At 33.8% G+C, this 27,919-nt stretch overlaps 3 protein-coding genes and 1 long non-coding RNA gene across 14 annotated transcripts in view; 1 reads left to right on the forward strand and 3 right to left on the reverse strand.

Moving 5' to 3' along the window:
- Positions 1 to 263: 263 nt before the first annotated feature.
- Positions 264 to 6,267, reverse strand: LOC140757441 (uncharacterized). 5 transcript variants are annotated; one of them, XR_012103980.1, is made up of 6 exons: positions 6,121 to 6,267; positions 5,816 to 6,028; positions 4,885 to 5,069; positions 3,927 to 4,094; positions 3,318 to 3,514; positions 264 to 412 (listed from the first exon to the last, which is right to left on the reverse strand). XR_012103980.1 is itself a non-coding variant. In XM_073093145.1 (6 exons), exons 2-6 carry the CDS (start codon positions 6,023 to 6,025, stop codon positions 358 to 360), a joined length of 777 nt encoding a protein of 258 aa, XP_072949246.1. In that variant the 5' UTR covers positions 6,026 to 6,028; positions 6,121 to 6,267; the 3' UTR covers positions 264 to 357. The 5 variants fall into 5 exon arrangements, 3 of the variants coding, with proteins under 3 accessions (XP_072949246.1, XP_072949244.1, XP_072949245.1); XR_012103981.1 differs by having other exon boundaries at positions 3,309 to 3,514; XM_073093145.1 differs by having other exon boundaries at positions 3,965 to 4,094.
- Positions 6,268 to 6,835: 568 nt separating this feature from the next.
- Positions 6,836 to 27,919, forward strand: part of clu (clustered mitochondria protein homolog) — a 35,896-nt gene continuing 14,812 nt past the window's right edge. The window contains exons 1-6 of one of the 7 annotated variants that reach the window (XM_073093154.1): positions 6,836 to 7,243; positions 23,755 to 23,970; positions 24,657 to 25,312; positions 25,747 to 25,908; positions 26,422 to 26,575; positions 27,021 to 27,154. In XM_073093154.1, the coding sequence (XP_072949255.1) occupies positions 7,123 to 7,243; positions 23,755 to 23,970; positions 24,657 to 25,312; positions 25,747 to 25,908; positions 26,422 to 26,575; positions 27,021 to 27,154 (1,443 nt within the window). In that variant the 5' untranslated portion in view covers positions 6,836 to 7,122. Of the gene's footprint in view, positions 7,244 to 20,550; positions 20,815 to 23,754; positions 23,971 to 24,656; positions 25,313 to 25,746; positions 25,909 to 26,421; positions 26,576 to 27,020; positions 27,155 to 27,919 lie in introns of those variants that run through there. The other 6 variants (XM_073093153.1, XM_073093155.1, XM_073093156.1 and 3 more) reach the window with 6 other exon arrangements.
- LOC140757206 (uncharacterized) lies at positions 13,140 to 14,082 on the reverse strand. The gene is made up of 3 exons (XR_012103947.1): positions 13,944 to 14,082; positions 13,572 to 13,742; positions 13,140 to 13,298 (listed from the first exon to the last, which is right to left on the reverse strand). It is a non-coding gene; the product is annotated as an uncharacterized LOC140757206 (long non-coding RNA).
- Positions 20,985 to 27,919, reverse strand: part of LOC140757447 (uncharacterized) — a 114,686-nt gene continuing 107,751 nt past the window's right edge. The window contains exon 5 of the mRNA XM_073093163.1: positions 20,985 to 20,997. The gene's annotated coding sequence lies outside the window, so the exon portion shown is untranslated. The remainder of the gene's footprint in view (positions 20,998 to 27,919) is intronic.

The following is a 27,919-nucleotide window of genomic DNA, read 5'->3' on the forward strand; positions in this document are numbered from 1 at the left end:
GTGCGTCAATGGACGTTTTACGCACGCTTCGCGTGCGCAAAACCCCATTTCCGACCCCGTAATATAAAATTTTATACAACACGCGGACGAAAAATGTTTTTCTGACTCGTGTGATTGCAGTCCTCGCCTGCGGCTCGGCCTGCAAACTCACACTTGTCAGAAAAAAATTTTTCGTCCTCGTATTGTAATGTACTATTTGGCAATAAAAAAGGGTGTTTGTCTTCATGAAATGAAGCATGTTCAGAATAATAAAACAACGAACGTGTAGAAAATCTTTTTTAATTAACTTATATAGTACTTACAATTAACACATCTAACTATTAAACCCAGAGCTTAAATTACACACTTAGTATAATTTCAGTCAAACCACTCTTCAACATTTGGCGAATTTTCTAACACGTCGTTTGATTCACTGGAAAATAAAAATAACTGATATTAATCAAATGACATAACAAGGCCCAAAATAATAAACTATGAACTATATTCTGATAGCATGTGGACAAATACCCAACATATGTAAGTACATTAATTTAAACTCTTATTGAATTATCTTCAAGAAAATGCTCAAGAACTGTGTTCACGAAAATAAAATTCATTTAAATTTACCACTTAATACTTCTTTATTTTTTGCATTTATATAGGAACACAAAAAAATTCAGAATACATTAAAAGTTTGGAGCCTATCTGAAGCGCGCTTCGTTCGTCACATCGCTATATGCAATGATTGATAAATAAATACCTATTAACCTCATTACTATCGGGGAGAGCGCCGGCTGGTACGCGACTGAGATCATAGTCCACCATGCCTTCGTACGCAAACTATAATAATATACTGGCTTCTGTGGCCTTGACATTATATTAGAACCTACAGTAAGGTTTTTAGTACATTATCAAGTTAACCACTCAGCACAGTGCAGTGAAATAAAAATAAACATCCAGCCAAGTAGTACGGAGTTAAGAATGGTTTTCTGTTCCTGCCTGAAATGACTGTCATTTTTTGACCTAGATGTATTCTTATGTAATACTTTGGTCACATATTTCATAAGATTGATGTTAAACGAGCTTGCAGTCCACCTAATGTTAAGGGGCTACTGCCCCCCCGCTCTCGCATGGATATCCAGAATTAGCTATTCCACCTAGAATATGGTTTCTTTCTGAAGTCAATTACAGATGCGTTACCACTTTTGATGAAAATGATTGCTTTATAAGTAAGTCAGCTGGTAATGTGAAGTATTTAAAAATTGCTGAACTTATTAAAGAAGTACCTTACGGTGCCAGAAATAAATCAGCGCTGTTATTTTTAGAAGTGGAAACCTACTAGTGCAAATACTTATTTTTACTAAGCATGTACCTAACTATCGACTTCTATATATATAGGTACTATTATTCAATTGTATACGTTTTATAAAATTCGTACATTTAACGTGAACATGTACAAAAACTGAGGAGATAACCACTGATAACAATTAGGAACACAATATTTGTAATGAATACCCGACAACTATAGTGTAATTCAGATGTAGTTTTCGGAAAACAATGTTTCTATATTTTTTAAATAATCGGATCTGTTCCTTGAATTAATAATCTAATGGTTAATTTTATCATAAAATATGTCATCGTCATCATGTTTAAATAAAATATTTAAAGGTTTTGAGAGCGACTTTCACATTTTATGTCCCTATACCCACATATACCAATTGTGCATCCATTCATCAGCGCTAAGAAGTCACTGCTAAACATAGACCTCGATAAGGACTGACTTACACCAAAGCGGAGATGAACGGAGCGGAGTAGAGATATATTGTAAATAACTAGAGATGCACCGATTATTCGGTTGGTATTCGGCATATTCGGCATCTTTTTTGCTATTTGTATTCGGCCGAATTATTCGGTTTTGGTGCCGAATATATTCGGTTCGAGTATTTCTATTTTCTTGTGTACACGACATGGTACAGGACTAAAACACAAAACTTCTTATGTATGATTTATGTTATATTACAAGTCAAACTCAAATCCTATGAAGAATGTGTTGAATAAAGCTAATAAAATAAAGCGATTAAACTTCAAATCACTATTTATTTGATTCAATGATTCAAGTCAACACATTTATTACTTAATCTATAGTTAGTATAATTAACATTTATTTTAAAGCTTAAATCAGTATATATTTTTAAAACTCAAATCAACATTTTAAAGTGTTAATGAACACACATAATTGACAAACTGGCAATAAAGAAATGGTTAACCGAATAATTCGGCCGAATATTCGGTTCGGTAAAGGTTAAACCGTATATTATTCGGTATTCGGTTATTCGGTGAAACCACTATTCGGCACATCTCTATAAATAACCAATCGGATACCTATCTTTATTTTTACATCTCTCCGCTTTGTTTTAGTGGATGCCATTTAAGTGGAAAGAGAAGAGATGTCTATGAACATGCGCGGTGGAAATGTGTGCGGGATACGCAGATACGCGTTTTGTAGGAAAGGTGGGTAGCGGGTAGCCGCTACCCACCGCATTTGCCATTACTTCTTGCATTCGCCTAACTCCCCTCTGTTCTCTACTGCATTGGTGGAACCACCCTGCCCATAATACCACTCTTCTCCGCCCATCTTCGATTTGGTGGAATCCGGCCCTTAAAACTACGGTAATCTTTACACTTGGCTGTTTTGGTGACAGAAAATGGGGCTATTCTAGTTGATCTAGAGGGTCGCTAAATCTAGTGAGAGTGTTAATTGAACAAAGTTTCAGCTAAATGTAAAATAATTGAAAAAACAGATACATTTCTGCAAACGAAATTAAGTTAGTTAGGGTCTTGATCATATTCTGAGTAAGATTGTCGGAAGAAGCTAATGTATTTCAAATATTTATAAACGTTATTAGCGAATGTTTCCATAAATGTGCACTCTGTGGCTCCAACAATAATTTATAGTCAACGTGAGACATAAATACGTTAAAATAACGCGACTGTGAGGAAACTATAGTTTTGTTCCTATACTGGTGCACACACACTTGTTATGAGTTTCATAGGAAAAAACATAGTTACCTATTCTATATTTATGTTAATTTGATGACAGTATAATATAACAATATAATATTTCTGCTATGTTCTGGAATGAATGGCGTGTTAAGACCGGCTTATTTATATAAATCAATATTAATATTTTGACAATGTGACATACTGCTTACTTACTTCATATTGCCGTCGTGCTATACGTATCAGACTACCATATCATTCGCAAGTTCGAACTCCGTACGTTGAAAGATTCTTAATATTGGTGCAAACATACTTACAACGGTAATTACATTTCATACCTATCAAGCGAAGGGTCATTACTGAACATTTCCGTGGGGACAGTGGGCGGGGCGCGTTCAGGCAACAACTCCAAATAAGACTGACGGGACTGCAAGTGCCGTTCCACCTCCTCGGGCGTCATGTGTCCATCGCTGGCTGACACTCCGAACCCGAGCCCGGGGGATGCCTTTGCGAGCATTGCGGCTGTTCCTTGGAGCTAAAAAACATTCGCAATTTAACTAACTGGAAAGATTAGACACGATTCAACATTGATTATATTCAATTATAGTAAATATTAATTTCGTAGGTATTTTATTATTATGATTAAATAGTAATTATTCAGTATTTTACGTAGCTATAAGTCAGCAGGTGGAAATGTCGCGTATAAGAAAAATTAAGCTGAACGATTATAATTTTTATTGAGTAAAGCCATTAATAACTTGAAGGAACATATTTGACGTAGAAACAAAGTAAATTAACTGTGGAAAACATAATAATATATGGTATTGCTTGTGACAAAAAAGTACAAAATAAAGAGATGTGTGAGCTACAATCTTGTGCCATACAGAAAGCGAATAAAATACTAGAACATGAATTATAGAAAGACTGCAGAAATATGATTCTGTTACCTTACAGAGTTAGTTGAAAAAATAAAACAGTCTCTTACAGGATGGTTGGCGTTTGATGTTTTCTTAGGAACAACAGCCCTTTTCCTTTTTATAGCATTATTAACATTTTTATTGACTGAACCTGGATTAGACATGGCTTGATGCCCCGCAGTGGTGTCGTTCTTTTTCCTGAAAAAATTAAATATCCAATCTTCAGTATTGTTTTCGTTTTGTAGAATAATTGACAGTTCCCTCAGTTGTCTGATAATGAGCCATTCACTTAAATATATTTATCTTGATAATAAGCTATCCAATGTTTTTATGCAAAGGTTATCACCAAAACTACAGTACTTTCCTTATTGGAAAACAGTAAGATGTCAATGAACCGTTACTATAGCACTATAGACAATAGAATAGGCAGAGAAAATATGTATACTGTATCTTTAATATATAATAATATATTTCTTATTTATATTAAAGGGACATAAACATTGAAATCCCCTAATCATTTACTTGCAGTGATAGGATCTAATCTCAAAATCGTGCCTTTGGTAATGTGTGTATTAGAAATTAATTATCAGTTGCTTAAACAGTGAAGGAAAACATCATGACTGCTCTAAAAAATGTTTTCAAGAGTTTGTAAAGTGTACCAATTAGCTTGACCAGCATGGTGGACTATGGCCTAATCTCTCACTCTGAGAAAAAACCCATGCCCAGAAGTGGGACTGTAATGGATGGTTAATCAATATACAAATAGCATTGAATAATGAATAATACAAAATCCAAAAAATATAACTTCATTTAAAATATGAAGGGTGGTAAAATAACTAAGTGTTGCAAAAAAAGTTAATATTTGGAAAGGTTTCAGTAATTAGTGCTTATGTCAAAGGCGAACGAATGAGGCTGTAAGCATAAGCAGAATATATATAATAAATAAGATTTTTTATAGAAAGCATACAATATATTTTTATATAATTACCTTTTTGAGTTATCTAAGTTATTGTAGCTGGCATCATCTGATGATTCTGTTTCTTCACTCTCAGATGTGGTGCTTTCAGGTTTCTCATACTGCAAAAGTCTGTCTAGGAGGAACGTCCTATCACGGGACACTTTCAGCAGTCTTTTCTGACTACATCGTAGGGCATCTTGAAAACATTCATTTTCCTGAAAATACAATAGATCCTATCATGAAATAAACATTAAAAAATGAATGTAACTGTACATAATATCATATTAATACATATAAAATTATTGTTGAGGAGTCAATTAACAATTTTTTTTATTACAAAAATATTATGCAGTAGTTAAATTTCTACATAATAATGTTACAATAGAACTACTAAATAATATTTTCATTTATATGTTTTAAAACAATACCTTAATACAAAACAAAATCACATATTTAATTGTTTTATGATATGACAAATTAACATACAAAATTGACTATAGTCGCAATTAATGTTTTGATTTCAAAAGGAGTTCTATGAAGAGATATTTTCATTAAAATTGAAGGTGAAGGTAAAATTTGAAACGGTGAAAAGCCAGTACAACCTGACCAGGGAGATACCACCACACTTAATTCAGGGTGAAATAGGTCACCATTTCAGTGGAAGGGTGTGGAATCTGTTGGGTGTGAAATACATTTGTTCAAGAAGAGCATGTTCTATGAATTTGGTGGCAGACACACGAGGAGGCAATTACTATCAGTTGGACTGCAAATTTGCTACTCCAGTCTTTATTTTATTTATGCCTTTATATTCCATCTTGAGCTATGACATGTAACACGAAATAAACATTGGCTTCTACGTGAGTAGGATGTACATTTATAATATTTTTTGAGTAAAAAAGAAGCTTTAATTACTTAACTAGATCTACAGCCAATAAAATATATGAGTATAGGCATGACTTACATATATAAGGAATTTAAGTTTCTTTTTTAGTGCTAGGTACTGAAGCTTATAATTCGGATCAGGTTCAGCTTCGCTGCTACTACTGTCACTGGAGTAGTCCTTCCTCTGGTCGCGGGTGCGCGAATGCTCGCCACTAGAGTTGTTGCTCACGCTGGCCGCCTCGTTGGCTTGCATATTCGCTATTGAGCGACAGTACCACCCATCTAGCATCTTCTGTTACACGAAATGCACTCTTTTAGTAGTAGAACAACTATTCTTATCAACATTAAAAAATAGTTAAAAAGTTGCGAACATAACAAAGAAACCTTAGTATAATTTTCGGACGCCAGTATTGCAGATTATTAAGGCCCTGTAAACAGAAAAATATGTATTTATGATCATAAAAACGATAAATTACTTCGTAAATTAAACCATCATAGAACACAAATAAAATGTCAGTGTCAAAGTCAATTATTATTACTGTCAAACAAAAGGCTTTTCGAATATATTTTTTTTAATTTAGATAGAAAATCTGTGCAAAATAAACATTAAAAGACAAGCTCATATATATACAAACCAATTAAAGCCAAGTGCGCACTATGTTTATTCATTTTAGTAGACTGTCGAAACGCAAATTATAAATACAATTCTGAGGAGTTATTTATAATGTTATGAATTGGGCTATTTATTTTTTAATAGTGATATTATTATAAAATAATAAAAAGGTGTTTTTTTTTTTATAAAAAAGGAAAACTTACCACGGATATCACAATTTACTCTGAAAATGTAATAAAAATCCATACTTACGAGTAGTAAGTATTACCTGTTATTAATAACAAACCTTGTATTATATGATAATTACTTACAGATGTTATAAACAACAATATTTGCATTATATTAATTTTTGAACGAATCCTCATCACAGTGTCATTGATTAAATTTTTACTGACATTTACCGATAGATGGCAATGTTGTCTATATAAAAAGATTTTTTGAAAAAAAGTATACATTGTATTTTTTAAATCACTATGGATCGTGGTATTAAGTACAAAACGAGCAATGTAATAATTCTATTCCATTTGAACGGTGTCATCTTATTAGAATAAATTACTATAGTAGGGTTCTGCTATCCAACAAGTTTTTATTGTAGCGTTTTAAGTAAAATGAAATAGGCGTTTTGTCGTTTTTAATTTTCGTCGCATTATATGTTCACTTTGACTTTTGTTATACGAAATTGAACTCTACGTGTACCGCATGTGCTCTTTCAGCTGAGTGTCGGATCGTGCTCGTCGCGGTCAGTTCGTGCCGGATTAATTCCTCGTGTTGTTATGGCTCTCGGTAGTGAAGTGAATGATGATAATGCTACGAAACATGCTTCTCAAAAAGTGAAAAAATGCCCAGCTAGCAGTAATGTGAACGACAAAGGTAGCAGCGATAATGTTAACAAAGGTAAGGTTTAGAATGGTCATGCCCTCAGTTATGTAACATTCAGTATGTAATAGATCTAGGCAACTCTGAAAAAATGTTTTTATTAAATATTTTACGTGCGCAAACTGCACTGAAGTCATGTGATCCGTTAAAACATGTGATCAAGTTAAATTTTATTTTGACATGAGAAGTAATTTTGCCCATATAATCGCTTTTAACTAATTATTCAGTGAATAAATAAAGGTTTATGTAATTAAATTATTTTAACGCGTGTCTTAGAACTCAGAAATCTTACACTTATCATTCATATATACTCTTATTGGCATTACACAATTATGTTAAGTGTTACAAGTTATCTCATTGCAGTATTTTTTAAGATTTGTAGATTAGTGGTAGAAACTTAAATTAATTTGATTATATTGATAGTTGAAGAATGTGGTATTGTTTGTAGATGGGCTAAGGTGCATGCATTAAGTAAGTAGGTAGTGTAGCTGTCTGATGACCTATAATGACCTCCTATGAGTTCTTATTAGCTTTTGTTCATAATTAACTTATTTTGTGGCTGTAATATTATTTTAAAACATAGAAGGATGTTGCATCAGTTCAAATATGTAGCTATGTCAGGAAATCTATTGCTACTGGAAAATTCACAAGTTTATTCAATCTCACATTGTCTTAATAAAATATATTTTGTTTATAGAGATGATAAATGACTTAACAACATTGAAAGTAGGCTAAAATTATTAATGTTTCATAACTACATCTTATACATATTTTTTTCAAAATGTTATTAAAATTAGTGAGTTATTTATGAAATAATAATTGTAATTGGCAAAGGATGTGAGATTTTGATAAAAACAAGAATTCAGTTAAATGTAATTATATTTAAAATGCTCAGCATCAGAAGGTCACACTATTTATTAAATATAATCAAAGTTTTTTTTAGTTTCCTTTATTGAAGCATTAAATTACTATTCATAAATTCCTAAATTAAGTTCTTTAATACTTACTAAGTCTAAGGATTAAAAATGATCAAGTATATGAAATCTTCTCAGGTTATAAGACCTCTACATTACTGTCAGTACTGATGAACATTCATTTCATTAAGTTGTGAACAAGATATGTCAATGCTACCTATATGCATGTCTTTTATGCATAATGCATAACTTCTTTTCTCAATTTCATTGCATCGTCTCATAGTGGCTTACAAAATGCTTGTACCTGTCAAGTTTTATCTATATACTGCCAGTGGGGTTCTAGTTTAATGACTGCAGCATAAAGATAGATAGACATTTGAATAAATAAGGTGAAATTGAAAGAGTTCTTTTGCTATGAAACTTTATTAATGGGAGTTTAAAAATTATAAATCTACTTGCACTTCTTATATCATTTACAAGAAGAGTAGTGGTTGTAGCTGATTTCTTTTGATATTTTTTTATACATTTTATGTATTAGCTTGCATATTTTTTTACTTAAAACTTGGTTTGTTAAATATATAGATAAAATAGACATAAAAGAAAATGTTATTAATTGAATTTGAAGCCATTTGCATTGTAAACTCGGTGCCAAGTAATTCAACAATAATTGTTGATGGCGCTAAAACAATTATAAAGCAATATAGATTAGATATTTAATAATTTTCTGTAGATATATTTAGTGTAATTGTATTTGGTATTTTTAATAAGTAGTATACCTGAATTTTCTCTTAGTTAATATTTATGTATTGTAGGCATAGTGTGGCATGCAGGCCAAACCTAAAATCTAAATTCTAATTCTTAAATAATTCTGAATCAACAATTCTAATTCTAGGACCCTGTTACTTATATATTGTTCTGTATATATTTTCCCAAGGTGACTATTACAACTTAAACCACAGGTAAATACTAATTGGTACCCGAGGTGTTAAGGTAATGCAAAGTAATAATAATATTCTAGGCATACATCATTGCATGAGCAACTTAAATATGTATAAGGCTAGTGTTTGTTACATTAGATGTATATCTATGAACAGTTTTAGATACTGACCTCGTCTTGTTCATTGATGAGGCTGGGTTATCTCAATTCTCTGGTAGATATTTAGGGCAACTATAAAACGTAACAGAAGGGAATGGAAAATAGTGATGGATGTTTTATTGTTAATGACGATAATATCTTGTATGTCTTATTTCACTTAAATGTTTTCCAAATTGTTTTTAGCTATTGTATTGTGTTTGTAGATTTTTACTACTCGTAGTTAGTATAAAAATCAGCATTTTAGATACACAATGAAAAACATGTTTTTCTCAAACTTTTGAGATTTTTTAATGCCACGTTAGTAAAGGAGAATAATTTTTCTTTCTATTTACTTAAAAAGGATTTTTTAAATATTTCCCAAGAAATCTAAATATTCTTGGGAATTTTATTTATTTAAGTTATCAGATAGGATTTTCCGGAAAAAAATAGGTATTTAAAGTAAAGTCCAATTAAACTATTGAACAGCAGCCATACCCTTTTTCTTAACGAGGGGGAAACCTTCAAAAGGTATCCGACGACGTGGGAGCGACGCCGGGTTATGTGGGATTTTTACCGCACTAAATTCCCCCAAGGTGTGCATCGTCAACGCTTGTTGGAGGACTCCGGGATCTCCGACGGAACACAACCGGAATCCTCCAAGCGCGATGCCCCGATCAGGCTCTGCCCTGGGGGAGTAGTTTTCGCTCATCCCGCATCATCTGGTATTCGCGACGGTATGCGACCACATATACCGCTGTCCTTCCCGGGACCCTAACTTATTTTTACGAAATGCAGGCCTATATCGTCAATAGAATTACGACTATTTTGTTTAGAAGGATTATTATACTATGCTTTTCAGGAAATTAGATCAAATTCGTACTTATTTACCTTAAAGTGCACGTAATATGCCTCTATGAAAATTTCGTAACTGAATCTATCTCATTCGGGGAATTAGGTTACCTACTGGTCTATTCCAGTATAGTCTCGATACAGAATTTGTTCTTTATTTGATAACGACTAGGGTTCTGTTGCGTTCCGCTTATAACCGAAAATATCTCGTATTCTCGTAGTATTCGTCATTTTGATAATCACATGTTAATTTATCTTATGTTATTGATTCTTTTCATTATAAAAATACAAAACAGGCATACAGATAATCCAAAAATTATTTAGATTGGTAGGTATTTATCTGTTTTGTCCGTAGGTTTTATCGCGGAAGTACATCGGACTAAATCAGACTAGCAACTTTTCTATAAGGTAGAAATACCGCTTTATGGTAGTACTGCCGCATTCAATTACGGAGAGTACTATCAACTTAATATACTATGTCCATTATTATTCTTATGACGTAATAAAGTATTCGTGATTCGGAATGCGATTAAAATCCGCCTCTAAAAATACCCATGCATTTTCAAATGAGTTTAGAATAATTTAGAACTTTGAGTGACAGAGTGGACCTCCACTAAAGTGACATTCATATTAATGACATCACGGAAGATACGCACGTGTGTGTCATATGTTCGTAAGGTGCTACGTTCTTGTTCTTTTATAGCACAAATTAAGTTATAAGAACCGAGCGAACTGTAGGTGTTAATCGATTTACTAAGATAAGCAACGTCGGGCTCGGTCGATAGATAGATGGCTAGTGGCTTAGGTTGAGGGCACGTTATCCTGTCCGTAGCAGTTATTATTATTAGATAGGAGAAGTTTTACCATGTGCTAGGCGTTATGGGTGGTTTGAATACGTCCGATACGGGTTATCCACTAACACTCTCCTACAAGCCCGTGTTATAAGGAGAAATTTGAACTCATTAGTCTGACAGAAAAAGGGTAGCTGCAACCAATCCTCGGCCTATTATATAGTACACCCGTTTTTTAATCATTGTTATTAATTATTATATATATTTAATTATTGTATAATGAACTACAAGTAATTTTGATATATAATCTATCATAATTATATTACTTCAGTATTACCACATGGCCTTGCATTACGCAATTTCCTCAAGTATATCTAATATCGCACTGGTTTGTATCCATAGATAGCTGCTGTAAGTATTCTATAAAGAAGTTATGACGGGGTAACACGGGGTTCCTTGCTGAGGAAGGCACCCTCTGCATGAATAAGTAAATAATACGATAGACTTATTAAAGGATACCCCTAGCTACTGTTATAAGTGAGAGGAACTTTCGTTTTTCAAAGCGTGCGATATTAATTCTATGTACAAATTCATTTTGATATATGTATTTAACACAAAAGTTATTGAAATAATGAAAATCATTCTAATGTAATAGGATATAAAAGAAATACTGATAAAAATCAAACATCCATTTATATTTACCATTCTTTTCCGTTACGTTTTAAAGTTGCCTCAAATATCTACTAGAGAATTGATATAACTACTTACTGAAACATCTATTTAGAGTATTTAGAATGCTTAAATACTTATCTTAATATTATTAGAAACTACCTGTGTCGTATCATATAATGATAGGCGTGTGATTTATGTTAATTATTTTATGTGAATTGCTTAATTTTCTCACATGACGACAATGTGTGATAACGATATCGACGCCGCGAAACAATAGTAATTAATAGGTGTTTTATTGATTAGCGAACATTATATGCCATGATGGTGATCGGACTCCACGGTTGGCAAGGTATAAGAACAATTGATATTCTTTCATTGGGTTGTCGCCAGAAAACAATATAATGACGTCTCCGTAAGCGGTCTTTGACATCAACAATGGTGTAATTAGGTACTTCGTTTTCCACTGTTATCAAAAGACAACAAGCAATTTAAGACTATATATGCCATACATATCAGACATTTATTGTACTTACATATATGTTTGCGTAATATTATCATTTACGATAATAAATTAATGAATACTTAGGCATGTAATATCTATATTTGATTAAATAATGCCATGTAGTGTCATTTGTAGTTCAAGTCTTAAATAATCCTTATCTGAATACTTATTAATTAAACAATGGGGTCAATCTATGCTATAAACAATTATAGAAAATCTTGAATCGTACTCTTGAGTTGATCACTTCATTGAACTAACATAAAATTTATATATAGAACGATGTTACGTTCATAGCTATGCCCTCGAATACTCCCTTGCCTGGCTTTGCTTATTATACCCAGAAACTAGGTATTTTGGGGTACAAAATAGCCCTTTGTTACTAAGACATTTAACAAAAAGTAACTGTAAAACTCCACCAACATCTCTTTACATAGATATTTTAAGATACTTTTTTTAAGATTATTTATTCAGAGTTGGTGTCGTGCAAACAAGCATATTTATAAGTTAAAAAAGGTTTAGTTACTTTGAAATTATTTACTTATTATGATTTTTCATTTTCCTTTATTAACACGCTTTTATTAGCTTGGGTTGTGTGTATGTATGTAACTATGTAACGGAATCTTTGAACCCGATCTCTATCCACTTTGAACGTTCAGTTTAATTCAAAATTTTGAATAATTATCAAAAACCGATGACAATACACGATTTTAATAATTTTGTACCATTGTCCTTATCAACATTCTCAGGATTAACGATTTTCGAGGCGAGATTGTTCGAGCGCCTTAGAGAAAGTTCATCGCAAAGTTACGAGATTGCAACAATTATTGCTTTTTAGTTTCAATAACTGTTATAACGTGTTTTTTAAACTATATTTATTTTCATAAAATTGTGAAATAGGTGACTTTTTTCTAAAAAATTTCAATTTCATAACAATTTCCTCATCTGAACCCGGCGTGGGAGGAAACCCGCAGTGTAAACGCTTAACCAAACGCACAATGTGACATCGTAATTTATATAGGTGTTTATTAAGGCTTCCTTCATATTATCTCGAACGTTTCACTTTAATAAAAATACATTTTAATTTTAAATTACTTACCTCAGTATTATGCATGAAATTCAAATGATAAGACTTTTTTTCCGTTTTCTCTTCTATTGAAATATCCAAGTGAGTTTATAAGACTGTTATTTGGCGATTTGTTTGATGAAGTTGCGAACCTCCTTTTTGAAGTCGTCGTAAAAATAGCCTTGTTTTGAAGCTGCGGTCATATTACTTAGTAAAGTAAAAAAATAATTCTATTAGTTTATTTATCATATGATTAGTAAACAAATTTGAATTCAAATTCGCACCTCGATTAACAAAATAAATAAAAAGTCTAAGATATAGAAAGTCAATAATCGTATAAATATAATCGCTAAGGTTAAATTAACTGTTATCTAACATCTTAAATCAAATGACGTTCCATTTATCAACTGGTTTTCTGATAAATGTATACTTAATTATTATACATTGATGCTGACTTCTACGATGTTATGCATTAGGTACATGAATCATCCATTTTTGAAATACACAGTAACGTAAGCAACGTTGTGACAGGTCTCTGATTGATACTGGATAGTTTACACAGCCATGATAAGGTTTTATGCGATGTGATTTCTGGTCAAGTAATATTAGCTATCTCTTCCCTCCCCTCGGGCAAATAAAGTTCCAGTTATCCTGTGATAAGGGAATGTTCTAGTATGATTTATGGTAGGAAGTGACCTATGTAGATAAAACTAGAAAACTAGGTACGTCTTATTGGTAATATTAAGATTGCTTCTCCAGTTCTTAAATGTATCATGGAATATCAGCATTTATTTCGCGTTGTACTTCAAACTGGTTTAAATTAGACACTACTATTTAATTTAATACGCTAACCCACAAAGCAGCTCAATAGGTTTAGTAGAAGACTTCAGAATCCACGCGTCACTCGTTTCCTTCTGACGATTGACTTTGCCAATCAGACTTGTTGCATGTGATCTGATGTGATCGTTCGGAAATTATAAGTAATGTTAATTATTAAATGATATTTATATTTTTCCGTGGCTTAACTGCCAAAGCTTGTATTAATCAAGACTTGCCATTCAGATGTAATGTCATGATTAATAGCTGTTTTAACATTATGTATATTTATATTTTTAAGTTGCCATGGAAACTATTAGAATAGTGACGTCATAACATCCTTGCTTTGAAACGGTTTTGTGAATATATCCTGAACATGAAATAAATGACAGGCCTTTAAAATTATACGAATTAACCTACCGGATCAATCTGCTAATTGCATAGTGGCTAGACTGGCTTGTAGCTTATTAATGTTTTGCATACAAAGTGCACGTCAATGGGAGTTAGGGGTTATATGTATTATCTGTGGAATAATTTAACTGAGCAAATAGGAATGGGTTGAGCTTATCGTGTTTCTGTGACGACATTTATGTCTTTGAATTTCACGATACTACGCTTACATGATGGTTTCACAATGTTATGTTTTGATAAATATGTGGTTGCGTATAGGTTATCTCTTGTACTTCTACTACGAAATATTTTTAAAATAAAATCCATGCAAACTTTAGGGAACGTTGAAGAAAATAGTCTAAGGAATTTTCCAAGACATCCTAGGGATTTTATATTTTTCTTGGAAATTTCCGTTTAGAATTTATTCTTGGAAAAATAATCCTTCGTCATGCTACATTTATGTGTTTCTCTTGTAGCATATTAATCATTTCTCAAGGAATTATTTTGATACTGTTATATTAACATTACCAACTTCAGATCATATTCATTCTGGAAAAAAGTTTATCCATTTTTTATTTTACGACGAGAAACTAGATTAGGTACAATTCACTTGATATTAAGTAACAAAGTCCTTGGACGTGACTTGTATAGCATGTTACCGACGAAGATTACTTACATCAATATTGTACCGTTAACTCAAAGGACTAAGCTACATTCTTCACATACTTATTGCGCCATGTACTCTACGAATGAAGTCAGACCCACGATATAATTATAGCATTTAAACTTCTACCTAGTTTTTAAAGTTGTTGGAAACCTTCATGGATTAATTGTGGCGGCAACTCAGCCACACTTACCTTATAAAAGTTTTGTTAAAGGCTGTTGGGTTTTAGTTTTAAGTTTGTAGTTGGTAGAGTAGAAATCAAGGTATGCACTTCAAATTACTTCCTAAGGAAAGATTTGTTCTCAACTCATTGCTGGGCGTCGGTCTCTTCTAGCAGTGAGAGGAATTTATAGACTCTATACGCCGTTGGGAAGAACCGAAGAAGGTTTCATCGTGGTATTTATCTTCATTGTTACAGCAAGTGACAATTACTTTCTAATACGCATACAGCTTTGTTCTGAAGCGTGTTCAGCGTGTGAAAAAAAGTTGTGTACCTGGGATTTGATCCTGGGCTTCATTGAAATCTTCGATTGATAGGCCGAGTTTCAACCACTAGCCTACCACCTTGCAGCTGCCTATGACCTATTAAAAATCTGTGAGCAATTTTGCGTTGGATCCTAATCCTTTGTAGGCACATTTAAATATGTCTTGGAGTACTGACTACATACCATCAGGTGGAGAACATGCTTATTAGTTACCTAAATTTCGTAAAAAGAGCCACACGTTTTTCGAAATCTATGTAGTTACACAGATTTGTTTAAGCTGGCAGTTGACACTTATTCTGTTACAGAATCGACGAAATAGTCGTGAGTTGTCTATTTGTAGGAAAGTAACACTTTTGGCCTCATAACGTGTTCGACTCGCAAGAATTTGTACAACTAGCAAGTAGGTACTCGTAGTTTTAAATAGACAAGTGTAAAATTCAAGACATACTTTTTCTTTAGCCTCAAGGTTTGTTAATTGCCGCTGCTTAGTAACGAGGTATCTTCTAATTATTTTCGGATCGGTGAACTGTTGAAGTTTTCTTCATGTCATGGCTGGTGCATTGATATGGAATTTTTCTCTAAGCAGAGTTGTTTAACTTATTTATTCGTATCGTTGTTCAGTTTAGAATTTCAAATTAATCTGCAATTTACATTATCATATACCTGTGTTTCACAACTTTTTCTTTCTGAAGTTTGACGTAAATTTAGTTCCATCTAAATTTGATAGTCGGTGGTAGTATTGCATTTTGATAAAATTCATCATAAAAATTAATTATTCAAAATAAATCCTGAGGAGGGATAAGTCAAAGTAAACACTGAAATTGGACTACATCCAAGCTTTACTAAGCAATGAAGTTTAAATTACCGTTATGAAATTAAGAAATAATTATCTTGCCTTACAATTAAAGCAAGATAATTATTTCTTCGCAATCGTCAGAATATAAAATTGAAGTTAATTTAGCAATGGCGGATTTTACAGTCGAAGGCAAAGTTTCTCTATTCGACGCTATACCACATATTTTGTTTTCTACAACTAAAAGGGGTATGACTCCCACTGGAAAATATGAGCTGATGTCGATAGATCAGTTGCTATACATGAGCACCGAGTTGGAGTTATCGATACAATAAACGAGTCTTTATTATCAAAACCTTCAGACCGAACCAGAACGTTTCAAACGCGACTCCAATGAGGCCGATATAAAAGTAACAGTAGTACAGTATACGTTGGAACTAGTCGGTACATAATACCAGGGTGACAGCAAATAAAATGTGTGAACAGTTTTGGGTCAATTCACGATTTCGCTCGCGTGTGGCAATTGTTTTATTCTTGTTTTCTAGATATTTTCCGACTAAAAATAGGCTTGTGTATTTTAGCATCTAAACTTATCACCTATTTTCAAATTACCGACACTTCAATGTAATTCGTTTGCCAGACGAGTCTGTTTTTTCTTTCGTTAAAAGATTTTTTGCTATTGGTGCACGTGTCCTAATTTTTTCAAATCGTACATCTCTCATCCATAGGTACAAAACATAGCAGTGACGCAACGTAAAAATAAAATTGAGTAACCGGATGCATTGCATTGCGTCGAAAATGGAACACTTTAGCATTAATTAATTTTTTATGGACCCCTTTAGTCTATTTATAAATAGTCAAAGGTAATTAAAACAATAAAAGGCCACAATTGCTGTAGAGGGTAATAAAGGGCGTAAGGTAGAGCAATGAACATCAAATGAAAGGCTTATATCTAACGATTTCTCTTTAATAATAGTTTTATAATAATACATAATTAAAAGTGTCTTTACCGGCAAGGAAAATTATTTCAGATTATGTGAAATATTAGTATTTCATTTTTAATTTTCACTTGCATATTCTGCGCCCTTTCAGTAAAATACACTTCTAACTAGTCTTCTAACTAGTGTTGATACTTGTAAGTCATACTTGCTGATCAAGACATTTTAGTGTTTGTGTAATAGGGATGTTTATATTCGTTCTTCCGTTTTAGCAGTATTTGAATTCATACGAAAATCTAGTCCAAGGTCAACCTGCGGGTTCCATTTTCACGAAGGAAATGTTCTCTGCTAAATAGTATTGCATTGCATTTACGTTTTAAGATTCATTAAAATGATTTTACTGACGATTAAGAAAACACTTTTCGGGACTGTAAAATTTTTACTACACGACTCTACCATTACAAACTTTTCCGATGATATTATAATTATACATGACTATGAAATTTTTGTGTAGTAATCGTAGTTCTCCAAACGCGATGCCCTATATCGAGCTCTGTAAAGATGAGCATTTACGTTCACCGATAAGTCTTACCACACCTCCGAGTATTTACGGCAACATGCGGTCACTCATACCGTCGTTCTTCCCAGGGTCTTTGGTTGGGCGATTCAAAATCCCACTCTTGCCGCTCGCAATTCGCCTCTTACGATAGGGAATATAGTAGCTCTATTCTGCTCTCAAGACTACAGGGAGAAAAGTCTATCAATATGCCTCAGTCTGATGAACTAAAGGACTCATGGCGCGGGACGAAAAAACATTTAGTTATGTGTTTTTTTATAAACAAACCAACCAAAAGGCTGCCAATGCTAAACATACCCTCTCTGATGTTACATTAGTTAAATAGATATGTAGTGCTTACGATTATTATGTTTCTTTACGGCTTGCTCTCGGAGCTAATCATCGCGCAATTCTCTACCCTGCATATCAGTGTGTGAAGTGGAAATAAACAAAGATCTTATTTTTCTCCTGAATTTACGCGTGTTGTGGATGTGAGGTTGATAACTGAACTCTAACTAATGTCGGTCACAGAGCCGTTGTTACTACGTTGGACAAAGCTGAAATGTCTCGTGTAAGTTTCTGCTATAGCACATTCTTCAAATCAAAACAGCACTGCATGCCACTGGTGCTACGAGAGAGCAGAAATACCTGTGACGCCGATCCTTCTGCAGTCGAAACATAAGGAGTCCTACCAACGTGTTCCGTATGAAAAATTATATATTAGGGGTTTATTTTGTTACTTCGTCTGTGGATCTCATAATTTACTCGTAGTTTGGACCGGCCCTGCAACTCGTGCGCGAAGTCCGATACAACTTCATTGAAATAATTGCTATTAGTATGTTTGACTGCGCAATCGCAGTCGTTCATTGAATGAACTTGCGTCATATATTAATATTGGTCTTTTGTCCCAATGTGATAGGGATGTTCGCAGATCATGATCAATGATATCCATATTGCATCCAGAGTCTAGACTCACAAGTAGTCTTTTGCACGTCATTAGATATCGAGAGATGGTTTTTTATTTGATAAAAAGAGCCTATCGTTATCTTCATCTATAACGGTTCCGCTTACATTATCAATAATAGTAATCTTCAAAAATATTGTTTTTACGCAATGCACGCATTCGTTACTACGGGTATTCTTATACTTGTAGACTAGATGACTAGGATATGTAGCATTAAAACCGTACAATGTATTTGTTATACGTAATGAGATTTGATAATTGAGTTCTAAGATTGATGTACTCGTAATACAAATACATGCGCACGCCTAACATTTCAGGGATTTTCTTATAAAGCGTAATCCTCCAGGATTGCCAAAAAGATTAAAAGGGGCCAAATTGTATGTACGTATGCGAATACGAAATATATGTAGGTATACGAAAAGTGTTTAAAGTAAGTGCCAAGTTCTATTAACGTTTCTTACAAAATATATATTTTCTGATTTTTATTTTGTTTTCGAAATTTCGAAACTTCATTTAGTTTTCGTTTAATTTTATGTGGTTGCCTTATTAAGACCAATAAAGGATTGACATTACTGCAATAAGTAAATCCATCAACGATTCATTAAAGTGGTGAGATGATGATGGTGTACTTTAATAATTTAAAACATTAAAAAGAAAAGTGTAAACGACTAGTAACAAACTATACATATCACGTTGCAGCGTTATTTGGCTACGTCTGTTTTGTTTGTAACTATGCACTCAGTTTCAATTCGATGGCAATTAAACCTTGGCTTCTATTTAGATATTGGGATGGCGATTAGGATACAAACGATGTTGTAATACATAATTTAGAGTAACTTCATGTTACCTGAGTCGCCTCGATTAGGTTAGGTTGTTTGAAAACTTCTTTGTGACCGCCCATAGTCTATATAGCTTAACAGATGTTGAAGTATCATTTGTGGTAGATTTGTCTTCGTCGTCGTATAGTCATATAGGCAATAGGTATATTATAAGCGACAACTATGCACTGCTACAAGATAAAATATATTCATATATAAGATAAAGTTCAGTACAAGACTGTCGCGCCGTTTAAACTGTCTCATATATTCAAATATTTCCTTCTACTCGTATTCTTCTATGTTTTTATATTTCGGACGGTTGCTACCTGTGGTTATTAGCGATACCGAACACTCGATAGTTATACTATCGATAGGTGACCTCGAAATTCAGTTAGAGTATCGATAGTTGAACCAACCATAGGACTAGGAGAAATACTATCGATAGTATCGATAGTATTGGTTGCATCGATACTATCGATAGACCTATCGATATTCTCGCTATTGCCACCCTATCAATAGACTATGGATAGTAGCATATCGAGCGGCATCACTAGTTACTACTTAATATCCCTGTTTTCGCTAAATTAAACAATGCATTTAATCTCTTGATTACGTGTATATCAGAAGACAATTTTAGTGTATTGTCACAAAATTATAAAGCGCTCATGTTTCTATCTCTCAACATATTCTTTTAATAAACAAATATTATTCCATTAAGATAGTTATGCTACTAGTATATTTTTACGTTATACCTTGAAACAATTATGTAAATATTAAATAAAATGTATTTCAAACTTTATTACACCCTGCGCATTGTATTATGTATATCATGAGCCCTATTTTCTGCCTTCGTTGCCCTATACCAGTCCCTTACCTCCATAATTTAGTTTTATTGGCCTTTTTCTTTCCCCTCACTTGTGCATGTCGCAGCCTATACATTTGTACAGGCCTTCAATGTATTGATTTTAAACGCAAACTCCTTGCTTGAAGAAACAAACCTAACGTCAAGTTATGCATCGTAGTTTATGTCAAAATCCCGTTGTTGTTTGTGATTGTAAATTAGTAAAAGTCGTGGAAATTCAAATAAATTTTAGGTGCTCGATACCGCCCGTTACAGTGTTGAAAAGTTAATGTGTTAGCGGTTTATAAAAGGAATTGCTGACTGTTACAGGAAGTCAAATATTGCTATACTCAATATTGCCAATAGCAGAGTTGGCTATTTATGAAACAGGAGACGTGCATGTGCATTTCAGTGATCTTAAAAGCAGTAAGGTCAATGGAGTAAAGTCAGTATATTTCGTGAGTTAAAGGTTAAACAATACAATGTTCGCCGTGCGGCGCGGTAGCGCGTGCTCCTCTTTGCATAATTCATTGATCGGTGTCATTGCTGTTCAGGTCGGCGGTTACGAACATTGTTTATCTGAATTTTAAATCTTTCCATTTGAAGCACGTCTTGACGTCAAGCAGCATTTTTAACTTGATTTTACTTTTAGTCAATCATATTTTTGTACCATATTTTTCATTTCCCTTTCTTTACAAAAATGTAACACTTCGATTGATTTCATATACTGTTTATTCTTTGATCAACAATATGTGTTTATTACTCCCATGTCGATTGCTTATCGTCTCAATAAGTGCCACATTTCAACGCCATCCGTTACTACTTATTTTATTACTTTATATACTTTAAATTCTTAATTAGCTATTTTTTATGAGTAATTTGCGATATTGATTCTATCAGCCATTGATTAATAATCGAATGATTATTTATTATTTGAGATCCTCGACCACTTAAGAAAATATCCGAGAATTATACATTTCCTGCCCTTTTTGTCCTACATTTAACCTACGACATATTTTAACAATTTTCCTTATTTTGTTCGTTGTTCGTGTGAAAATCAAAGATAACAAGAATACTTTGTTTTTTATTCTTACTATGCTGTAATTATTACTTACTACATACTTAGTAACTGATGTCTTGTTTATATAATCACAAATTTTAGATCATTTTCTTGGCGATTCAAAAATAAGGTCGCATACTATTATATGTTGTTCAATTATGGTAGAATGTAATAATCTTATCTTTAAACATTTTTGCTTGGTAGCAGCGATCTTCACGGCTATGGCTTCCAACTTGGTCCTCACTGTAGCATCACACTACGCATAGGATTTGTGCCCTATTTGAATTGTGATATTCTACAAAGACTTCTAAAATTAGGCGGACTTTATAACCGCCTGTCGCATTAATCTCACAAAAATATATGTGTGGATCAACTAAGCATTCTTCACCATTTTAATACAAAGAGTGGTAATATATTTTTTTATTGGTCATAAAATAGATGACTGCAAATATGATAAACAACAATGTAAGTAAAAGGAAAAGTAAGAAATACATGCTATTTATTCACATGGTATTTAAGTAAATCTGAAATCATGAAATATCACTTATATGCGTGTCTGTTTATTATTTGATGACGTGTTACATCAATGTGACTTTAATACATAGCTGTAATTCGTCCTCCTCAATAACAGGAAAATTTACCTGCACGTGTATGTTTTAAAAATGGCAGAACCTTTCGTGTTTTTCCTGCGACTGCGCCACACCCACAATTATTTCTGGCTTAACTTATTGTAACGTACTTTTGTGTAGTGGTTTGAATAATGTAGTAAGGTAGAGACACACATATCTAACTTAGTCCTCACGAGTACCTATTAAAGCATGTGTAGCTGACCTTAAGTAGTACTCAAATATTTGAGGTTTTTTACATTCTACAGATGTCCATGGGCAGAACTCTTACCATGACACTTACCATCAAGTGTAGGTGGACTGTCTCAATATTTAGTATGGCAATTGTTTGTTGCATAGCATGGCATGGCACATTATAGTGATGACTTTTCAAGTTACATAAATAAAATATATAATTTGTCATTCGATTGTTCTATTTAATAGTATCTACTATTATTATTGACCTATCTAGGTCATGTGTAATATATGTATGATTAGACGATAAAATTGAATAATTCATTCCATGTAGAGTGTGCGCGAATGATCTTTTTTTTTTAATATTAGGCAAGTAGAGCTAGTTGTTTGTGATTACAAAGTTCATCTCGATAGCTCTTACGACGTTCGCTCGTTGGACGATAGCGTTCACACGCGAGGGAAAGAAATCGTGTCAATGGCTTATATTATCAAGAATTTTGATTTAATATCTAGAGGCAAGTTAGTTTACCCACGTTATCTTGTGTGGTAACGCCATAGTGAAGATAAAATCAACATTTTGGCTCATATGTACACAGCATATCTTTCTTCATTCCTCGTCACTATCATTTCCTTTTCTACTGCTTATCGCGTTTCGCTTACGAAGTTTTAGTGTTGTTCAACTTTATACCATTTTGTACCGAGATTGCTAATTACGTTGACTGGCTTTTATCGTCGTATGCGTAATTATCATGTAGGTAATTAGGTCAAAGTAAAACTTTATTTTCCACATTTAATTAACTTTGAATTAATGATAAGACTTGCGGCGTATAGTAACAATAGGTATGAAATATTCAAATATGAAATTAAGCAATACCTTCTTGACCAGATATTTTTTGCCGTAATCAGGTTTCATATTTAAATTTCATATTTCGATCTCAATTAGATAAGTGTGGTCTGTGGTGTGATTTGAATCTCTGAAAACGTTTAAAGCTATTGATCGATCTGAATATACTTATTGATGCTACGGCTCCACGTGGAGGAAAGTAAGGCTTCGCTCGTTGTAGGTGCTTTGCATTACAAAATGAAGTAGCGTCGGTGGCGTCTATTGTTGGCGGCATCCCGTTGCCATCTATTATTGACTCGCCGCTGGAGATAGTTGGCGTTGCGCCAGCGCAAACCACGTGTTCGACAGTCACGGGACGAGACATGCGCGCTGGTTTCGGATGCCCCCCGCACACTGTGCCTCGTCGCGGCCGTCTAATGTACTATGCTGCGCCGGTGTTTTATAAAATGCATCAATATGCTCAAAACTTTATGTTTTAGTTATGTCTGAATCGTGCCGTTGAAATTCGGAAATTATAAAATGTCCGCTCTGTTAGGAAGTCTTTATAGGGATCATGTACAGTGTATAAACATGGTCAATGTAGTTAGTAAATGAGAAACAATGGTTAGGGGTGTAGAACGGTGGTTATAGAGTCGTGCCCGTGCGGATAGACAGAGGACGCTTAAGTGAACTGAAGTTTTTTTGCTTGTTATAGCCGAAAAACCAGATAAGTGTTCGTCTAAAATGAAAAAGGAGAGCGGCGCGAAAGTGGTGGGATGCAGCAACGGGCACGCGAGCACTCCGAACGTGCGCGCGGACGACGAGGGCGGTGGAAGCGTGGCGCCCCCGCGCGTCTCGTACGCGGCCGCCGCGCGCAAGGCTCCCTCGCCGCAGACCAATAACACGCCACCGATGTTTCCGCCCAATACAGGTCCATTTATTTACATCGTTGTTTCCACACGCACCACTTCTAAGTAAATAATGCTGTAGGACGTATCTATTCTCCGCGGAAATTCACTGTTATCAAATCTCCTTATTTCTAACGTCGTCAATTATTTACTCGGGTACTACAACTATCTCTAAATAATATTTTTTCAAATTCATCTCACTAAATAGTAGTAAGTGAATATACTTAATAAAAGAGTAAATACACAAAACTTATAGGTATTTAAACTAGTAACTTAAGTGACCGTCGTAATTTTAAATGTTAGAATTAACAGAAAATAAATGAAGCCAAGCTATCTACCTAAAATTTAACACTTAATTGGATTTGACTGGACTGTAGCAAATTGTTCTGCCACCGAACCATGACTAAACGGCCGGTTCGAAGTAAATGCAACTAAATTGTAAATTTGAATTACTAAATTACTCTTGTGACATTGCTGCTAAATTTATCGGGGTATTGTTTAAAATGCATGCCATAAATTATGTCTTTGTTTGAACACATTACACGATAATACAGTCTTACTATAAAAAGCGTAACTGCTCACACTGAGCCACATTCTTAATTACTTCCTTGATTAACTATTAAAATATGTAGGTAAATAGTAATCTTTAAGTAAAATTTATTTTCTTAACGTAATCTGTCAATTAAATGGAATATTATTATTTTTACAGAAAGCCAGAAATCCAAGAACATTAACGATAAGACACCTCAAACAAAACCTGCCAGTCCTACAGTGAAAGTGAACGGAGAGACAAAAATGTCGAACGATAATGATAGTAAAAAAAATATTTTAGGTACCAAAGAACCAATATTAAACGGCACTGAGAATACACATGGAATTTGTATCAATGGCAATCCAAAAAAAAGTTCAGATTGTGATATTAGTAGTAGTGATAATACTAAATTAGTTTCTAATGGAGTTAATAGTGATTCAGATGATACAAAATCAAGTAAGTCTGATGAGGGGCACGATATGTTATCTAGCGATTGCACTAATGTGGCAACGGAAACAAAAGTAAGTGGGAAAAAGAAAGAAAAGAAGATTATTTTGATGGACAAAGGCAGCGAACCGGAAAAGAAAAAAGGTACTACCGAGAACAATAGCATGGAGGGTAAGAAAGAGACTGAAAAAACAAAGAAGTCGGATAATGAGTCCGAGAAAGTAAACGGCGAAGCCACCGTTGTGGTGAATGGTGATAAGGAGAGAGAATCGTCTCCAAGTGAGGATGGCGACGAGAAGAAGCGAGACGCTGAAGTCGTTTTCATTCAGGATATGGGATTCACTGTTAAGATAGTTAGTCCTGGAGCCGAACCTTTAGATATACAGGTAATTCGCACAAAGCTAATTTATTAAATTATAATTGCGATAAAGTTTTTCTCATCCAAATTGGCTGCGATTTAAACAAAATGGTCAAATTAATATAATTGTAGAATTATGCTCATTTATTACGGTAGTTTGTCGGACCGGAAAACTAATTACGACTGAAAGTATACTTAGCCCAAAAGATGTATGGAAACCTTAATTCAACGTATTAGAGATTAAAGTACATTGTATTTTATGTTTAGCAATTTAACAATTAAATTTAAATAATTATTTTAATTAGTTGATTACTTTTACATTTTAAAGTGATTAAATAATAGATTAAATATGTATGAGTGTGAAAAGGACAACAAGAATAATATAACTGAAATAATACATAGGCATTTGTGACATGTGAAATAGTTGTTATTAGCAAATAAAATCTGTTTATTCCATTGTAGGTATCTAGTATGGAACTCGTGCAAGAAATTCACCAAGTTTTAATGGATCGAGAGGACACGTGTCACAGGACTTGTTTCTCCTTGCAACTAGATGGCGTTACTTTGGATAATTTTGCTGAGTTGAAGAATATTGAGGGGCTGAAAGAAGGTTCAGTTATAAAGGTAAATATGTTGATAAAATATTTTTTAGTACTAAAGGTGTGCCAATTAATATGTAAAATAGTTTTTTTTCATAAAAATAACAGTGCAAAATATATATAGAGTGTCTTCGTCCTTATCTCATGAATGTTGACGACATTTTGTTAGTGTTTTCACCATTATATTGTGCAGTTTATGATAGTTTAAGTATTATATAGCTATAGACAACGCATTTACTACTTGCAATAGTACATAAGCATACATTATGTAAAGGTAGTTTGAACTGTGTTAATTTACTATTTTATATCAAATATATTCACTATTTAACCTTATTCTATCTACTACTATCAGTAATGAACAGGACACTATTGAATAGAAAAGTACAGGTTTCGTTTCTGTCCTACGTTCTGTAACATCTTCTCTCACCATAAAAGTATTTCATTGCAAAATAATTTCTTAGTACATACCTATAAAGAGGAAGAAGACTTTGTACCCTTATATAAGATAAGATATAAAGTATTTTACTGTTGTTGACAGGTTGTGGAAGAACCATATACGATGCGCGAAGCCCGTATCCACGTGCGCCATGTTCGTGACCTGCTGAAATCCATCGACTATGTCGACGCTTATGCTGGTCAAGAGTGCAGCTCCCTGGCTTTCCTCAACGTCATCACACAGGGGGATATACTAGGTAAGATCATATTAAGTATGCTCAAGTTCTATCTTATTGATCTTGTCAGGTAGTTCAGGTGGATCCCCAAAATAAGATCATATGACAATAATTTATAAGATTATTTTTATGGTTTTCGCTCCTCTAAACGATATTCGAGGGTGGTAGAACTCCTAGTGATTTTACTTCAGAGGCATCGTTGCTACACCAGATTTTGCTGTATAACAGCAGTGTTAAGCGATGCGGAGTTCTGGTTTGGAAAGGGAGAAGCACAAATATGAGCACTCCCAAAAAAGGAATTACAACTAATCTGTGGCTGACCTTAGGTAGAACTCCAATCCTATCTGGGGTTGATTACAAATATCCATGGATGGCAGATGCCCCATACAATCAGGAGAAAGGTATTAAAAAATGTTTAAAATGGCAACAATGCAAAAACATAATATATATTTATTTTTATTTACAGAAAAGAAGAAATCTCGTCCTGAAAGCGTCGATTGCACTCCGCCTGACTATATAATGCCGGGCAGTACTGAGCGGCCCCTGCTACCTCTGCACCCTGGTCTTACAAAGGAGAACAAAGCACCACAGTGCTTGAAGGTAATAAAAATAAAAATAATTAATTAATTACTCATAAATCCTTTATAAGCAATACACTTAGAATGTATACACTTAATTAATATTTCTTCGTATTAGGAAGGTATTAGGTTATAATTGTTGTGTAAATGACGTAAAAACGAGATAATTAGCAGTCATTATTACCGTAAATTGTTTTTGTGTTGTTGCTTATGTTAAATATATAGAATAATAAATTTACGATCCGTATCTCCCAGTGGTCTGAATTTTTGGTTATGCAGAGTTAGAGTTTAATTTTCAGATAGGTAGATATATTAATTTATGCGTAATCTTGGTACAAACAGAAAACAGGACATGTTTGTGTGGGGCTTTCAAGGGAAATTGTTGTTCTTCGTCTCCAGAGTTACTACCGCCACCTCTATTTTCGCCTTGTTACGGAGAGTTGTTAAGCGCTGTTGTGTGTTTGTAGGGTGTGACAAGGGAGATATACGAAACATATCTAGTCCTCAGGGATAGCAACGTATCCGTGGCAGACAGCAAGAAGGTTTCAAATTTTTAAGTTTGATTTTAGATCTCCATAAGTGGCAATGGCCTACATAATTTCAGGTGGACTGGATGCTCATTTGCTCCTTCAATCTTATTTTTTTTTCCTTAAGGCATAACCGGCACGCTCTAAAAACGCATCTATTTTTGTGCCTTCAAAGGTGGCGATCCACTAACGATTCCCCAGGTGCTGCAAATGTCAATAGGCGGCTATTTCGCTACGTTCATGACTAGGTTTTATTTTAC

This window comes from Epargyreus clarus, unplaced genomic scaffold (assembly GCF_041222505.1).
Source record: "Epargyreus clarus isolate Ecla_fem2 unplaced genomic scaffold, WU_Ecla_fem_2.2 ptg000004l, whole genome shotgun sequence".
Taxonomy (NCBI): Eukaryota; Metazoa; Arthropoda; class Insecta; order Lepidoptera; family Hesperiidae; genus Epargyreus; species Epargyreus clarus.

Bases quoted from the DNA above. Each gene is read 5' to 3' on its own strand.
- LOC140757441 (XM_073093143.1), bottom strand. From the start codon at position 6,025: ATGCTAGATGGGTGGTACTGTCGCTCAATAGCGAATATGCAAGCCAAC. The intron at 5,070-5,815 runs GTAAGTCATGCC...TTGTATTTTCAG, and splicing joins AACTTAAATTCCTTATATAT to GAAAATGAATGTTTTCAAGA. The intron at 4,095-4,884 runs GTAATTATATAA...TAATTTTTTCAG, and splicing joins AACTTAGATAACTCAAAAAG to GAAAAAGAACGACACCACTG.